The sequence below is a fragment of the Prenolepis imparis genome, unplaced genomic scaffold, assembly GCF_030444845.1.
Source record: "Prenolepis imparis isolate NDT839.2.m4 unplaced genomic scaffold, iyPreImpa1.0 SCAF_2, whole genome shotgun sequence".
Taxonomy (NCBI): Eukaryota; Metazoa; Arthropoda; class Insecta; order Hymenoptera; family Formicidae; genus Prenolepis; species Prenolepis imparis.
The window spans coordinates 22,026,756-22,031,335 of NW_028141160.1; the positions used below are offsets into that span (position 1 = coordinate 22,026,756).

The window sequence follows — 4,580 nt, forward strand, 5'->3', positions numbered from 1 at the left end:
AGGACTTCTTTTATTATTCCGCCTGATATTCCATTGTTTACGCTCGCATTGATCGGTCCACGATTTCACGCTATCGTTTACCTCTCTATTCACCTCTGTTACGTATATACGTACCTAGGAAGAGCCATATATTATTCATACACATCGTTCAAAGTCCAATCGGAAAGTCACCGAGCTCTAACATACATATAGTTACACAACAGATAGGCTGATAACAACTACACCACATATTGTTATTATCGGCCGTGTGTGACGACGAAGAGGGGTAAGCGATCCGGTATCTCTCTCTCTGTGCTTTTGCCGTCTCTTATTCGTCCTCCACGTTCATTCACGTATACCGGCAAGTGCTTTGTAATCATGTCCCTTCTCGCCGCAAGTAATAGCAACTTTCTCAGACACTGTATTTTCTCGCGAATTATACGCCGCGCGCATATATATGCGTACGCAAGGAACGCGATTTTATTTTTTACGGATACAAATCCGCGTCGCGAAAGATTCTGTTATTCGCTCGTGAGTCGCGAAACGCTCATTTCTCGGCGAAATGTTGCTGCGTCACAGAACAATCGCGCTCTTCGTCGCAATCTGCTGTAGTTTGGGTATTAAATAATATGGGAGTGCTTTCTTCCGATCTCCGATGTTCAGTTTTACCGGCGAATTGACCTGATTTTGTTTTCTAATATAGATGATATATATACTTGATGATTGCACAATGTACTGTTATGTTATGACTATAACTATCCTTTTGAAAAATTAATACAGATGTTGTGTACCATTAAATATTGCATTGTTGATACCACTCACTGTGTTCTTTATTACTTTTATTTTGTTTTTTTAAAGCTAGAGAAGTAACGGTAATTCAGTACCTTGCTTTCAGGAGTTGCGTCAGCTGTTTCGCAAGTGGGAACACGTTTACTGTCATCCATGGCTCAGGCTCTACAGACCCACGAAGTTATACCGGATGTGGTGGATAAGGTGCCCGCAGATGTGCTGAATGTCAGCTATCCCAATAATCTCACTGTTGAAATCGGCAAGGTGCTCACTCCGACTCAGGTCAAGGATCAGCCTACTGTTCAGTGGAGCGGAGATGCGAGTGTATTTTATACCTTGTGCATGACTGGTGAATAGAAATATTATATAGATTATAATTATATCATATAATTATCATATAATTAAACATTTCAAAGCAAGAGTGCAGTCTATAGTATATAGGATTTTCAATGTTACAATTTTGTATACTGCAAGTTGCAACGTAAACTATACATTCAAATTATTTATGTCTTATCTTTTTTTCATCTTTACAATGCAGTTAAGAATTTGCAAATATTTTGATTGTAATTTCTTTCCTATAAATTATAATAATTGTACATAATAGACATTTATAATTTATTTTTAGTACTTTAAAAAGAAAATAATGAAAACAAGAGTCATTTTGATAGAAATAACTAATATATTTTTCTAGAATTAAATATGCAATTGTATGTAAAATAGCAAATTATAGACTTATTTCACTCTTGCTCCGAATGTTTTAATAATCCAGTATAACTATTTGTTATACATATGTAAATATTTATAATTATACTTCATATTCTATTTCAATATTTAAACAGATCCTGATGCTCCGAGCAGACAGAATCCCAAATTTCGCGAATGGCATCACTGGTTGGTAGGCAATATCCCTGGATCGGACGTCTCCAAGGGAGAAGTTCTGTCCCAGTACATCGGTTCCGGACCTCCGAAAGATACAGGCCTTCATCGATACGTATTCCTGTTGTACAAACAACCTGGCAAGCTCACCTTCAACGAGAAGCGTTTAACCAATCGAAGCGGTAACAATCGCGGCAAGTTCTCTATTAAAAACTTCGCTGCTAAATACAAACTAGGTGATCCGATCGCTGGTAACATGTATCAGGCAGAGTACGACGATTACGTACCAATTCTCTATAAGCAACTCGAGGGTTAAAGCTATACAGTGCGTATAATGATATTCACAATGAAACATATGTATACATAATAATGTATATCAAACTATTGTCGAATAAATGCATATAAGCATTCTTTTCAGTATATTGTTTCTTTTTAACCAAAAACGTAACACAGAAAGGCACATTTGTTTTATCTATAAACATATTTTTAAGAGTTTAGAATAAAATCTATAGTTTTGATATTTCAGAACTGATAATAGTAAACTTGTTTTTATTGCTATGTGAAAAAAAAATTATCAACATTTTTTTTTATGTTTCTTAATCTTCTTTCACACGTAATAAACATTTATAATTTTTTTTTATGTTTCTCTTAATCTTTCACACGTAATATATTGCAAATTACTTTAAATTAAAACAAGATAAAGTATTAAAAGTTTTGATAGCAATGTTAAGTGTGTTCATAAAAATTAGTTTTGATTTTACCGCTAAGAAGACAGAAGAAACTTCCGCATTCTTTGCAACAGGCTATACAATTTTGCAGGCGATTGTTTGCGTTAGTTCATTCATATGTATGTATCTTCAGTTGTATGTATATGTTGAAGAAAGGCCGGCAGGATCGGCCTTCTGAGAAGCAAGCTGGTAGGGATTACGTCTTTAAAACCTATCTCCTACGAATTCTTTCGTTAATAATCGTTGCAACTTCCTGAAAGCAGTATCAAGTATGAAATATTTAATATCAGGTTCGTTATGTCTCGGTCTTATTTATCATTGTTTTACATTAATAATAGTGTAGAAAAAATCATGAATGTCATTTCTGTGTTTCATGAAAAAAATGATTACTTTAGTGATAACTTTTTCGCATTTTATTTTAATTTTTTTTCACGATAATTTAGGAATCCTTCTTTGTGCTATTGGCTTCTCATTGGGCGATGTGGAGTCGGAATTTAAAAAGGCGCAAATTGAGCCTGACATCATAGACAAGGCTCCAACCGAGAAAATCGAGGTATGTACATATTTGTCAAAAATGTATAGGATATTTATAATAAAATAAGAATTCAATTTTAAAAATCTCTCTAATTTTTTATCTTACTGGGTTTTTCGAAATTTTTAATCATGTAGCTAAAACTTTTTATCAATTGCCAAGTTTAATAATGCATTATTTTCACAATACATTTATCTCATAGATAAGATTTTCAGATTTAAATTTAGATAACATATCATTAGCATTTTATTAAATCTAGAAAAAAAATCGTCGATGACGATGATACTACAATTGTTTATGATTTTTCATTATTTAGGTAAAATATGATGATAAAGTGGTTGATTTAGGCACCGAATTGACACCAACTGAAACTCATCAGATCCCAGAAATTCATTATAAACACGAGGGCGGAGTTTTGTACACGCTCGTTATGACAGGTAGGCCTTGTGCAAATTATTTGAATTAATTAATTTTAAAATTTGCTCGAAAAACGCACACAAACTTCTATAGTACGAAATTCCAATTAATTCAACGATATTCATACGATCGGTTTTCTTCGATTTTATTCGTGACATGTGTTTTTCGCTATATAAATCATACGATATAGTCAAACACGCGAGTCCTCGACGAGTTCAACTTTCACCGTCTGAAACCAGTTTTCTCTCTACCGTCACCATTCGCTGACATTTTAATTGTCAAATTGAAACTCGCGTAAACTTGACAATGTGCAAATATAACATATTGGAGTAATTATAAAATTAATTTCGATTAATTAATTCTAATATTATTTCATTACTTCTTATAGAGGCATTTTTTTCGTAAAATATCTTGCGTCTAAACAATCGTGTTTTTTATTATAGATCCTGATGCGCCGAGAAGGGGAGGATACAATCGAGAGTTTCGACACTGGCTCGTGGGAAATATACCGGAGGAAAATATAGCCAAGGGCGAAATTCTGGCAGAGTACGTCGGTCCTGCCCCGCCAAAAAATACCGGGAAACATCGTTACGTGTTTCTCCTTTATAAGCAAAATCAGGGCGCTATTACCTTTGACGAAAGAAGATTGAGTACTTGGTGAGTAAACGTGGTACAGTTGATCGTTGTAGTGTGTATATCGTGCTACCGGATATTTGATATCTTTTATCTCTTCTGATTGTAGGGATGGAAGTCAACGGAAGAGGTTTTCCATAAAGAAATTTGCAGAAAAATATAACTTGAAGGGTCCAATCGCTGGTAACTTTATGAGAGCGGAGTACGATGACAATGTGCCTTCCTATCATAGGCATTTGAACCTTTAATCAATCGACATATATTATATTAAATTTTATATAGATAAAAATACAAATATATAAAAACATAAATTTCATACATTACTTTAAATTTTACTATTAATACTTTTTCTCTTTTAAAAAAGTATTGTTTTACTCTTTTTTCTCTAATTATAAGAATAGTGTATTGCAAAATTGTACTGTTGTTGAATAATGAAAAGAGCATAAATGAAATATTATAACAGATTATATAGTTATTGATAGTTAATTTTCATAAACGCGCGCGTCTCTGACAAGTATAGTCATGTATCTTTTTCAAAGTGCAATGAAAGCGTTGTGTAGATGTTGCAGAAACAAAAAAATTTAATATTTATCAGCAGATAGAGCAGTTTTTAGTGAATTTAACTA

At 33.4% G+C, this 4,580-nt stretch overlaps 2 protein-coding genes across 5 annotated transcripts; both read left to right on the forward strand.

Moving 5' to 3' along the window:
• Positions 1-29: 29 nt before the first annotated feature.
• On the forward strand, positions 30-2,064 carry LOC145932703 (protein D2). 4 transcript variants are annotated; one of them, XM_083031890.1, is made up of 3 exons: positions 30-265; positions 875-1,117; positions 1,608-2,064. In XM_083031890.1, exons 2-3 carry the CDS (start codon positions 922-924, stop codon positions 1,958-1,960), a joined length of 549 nt encoding a protein of 182 aa, XP_082888016.1. In that variant the 5' UTR covers positions 30-265; positions 875-921; the 3' UTR covers positions 1,961-2,064. The 4 variants fall into 4 exon arrangements, with proteins under 4 accessions (XP_082888016.1, XP_082888015.1, XP_082888014.1 ...); XM_083031889.1 differs by having other exon boundaries at positions 208-340; XM_083031888.1 differs by lacking the exon at positions 30-265 and adding an exon at positions 273-376.
• A 446-nt stretch (positions 2,065-2,510) lies between these two features.
• LOC145932704 (protein D2) lies at positions 2,511-4,270 on the forward strand. Its single transcript, XM_083031891.1, has 5 exons — positions 2,511-2,662; positions 2,816-2,925; positions 3,221-3,341; positions 3,765-3,978; positions 4,064-4,270. The coding sequence occupies exons 1-5, from the start codon at positions 2,644-2,646 to the stop codon at positions 4,200-4,202; spliced, it is 603 nt and encodes a 200-aa protein (XP_082888017.1). The 5' UTR covers positions 2,511-2,643; the 3' UTR covers positions 4,203-4,270.
• The last annotated feature ends 310 nt before the right edge of the window (positions 4,271-4,580 follow it).

What these genes read in the sequence shown, in the direction of transcription:
- LOC145932703 (XM_083031886.1), top strand. Translation starts at nt 542, where the DNA reads ATGTTGCTGCGTCACAGAACAATCGCGCTCTTCGTCGCAATCTGCTGT. An exon ending in CGCAATCTGCTGTAGTTTGG is followed by an intron (nt 597 to 874) that starts GTATTAAATAAT and finishes CCTTGCTTTCAG; the next exon opens with GAGTTGCGTCAGCTGTTTCG. An exon ending in TTATACCTTGTGCATGACTG is followed by an intron (nt 1,118 to 1,607) that starts GTGAATAGAAAT and finishes ATATTTAAACAG; the next exon opens with ATCCTGATGCTCCGAGCAGA.
- LOC145932704 (XM_083031891.1), top strand. An exon ending in CTCCAACCGAGAAAATCGAG is followed by an intron (nt 2,926 to 3,220) that starts GTATGTACATAT and finishes TTCATTATTTAG; the next exon opens with GTAAAATATGATGATAAAGT. An exon ending in GAAAGAAGATTGAGTACTTG is followed by an intron (nt 3,979 to 4,063) that starts GTGAGTAAACGT and finishes TTCTGATTGTAG; the next exon opens with GGATGGAAGTCAACGGAAGA.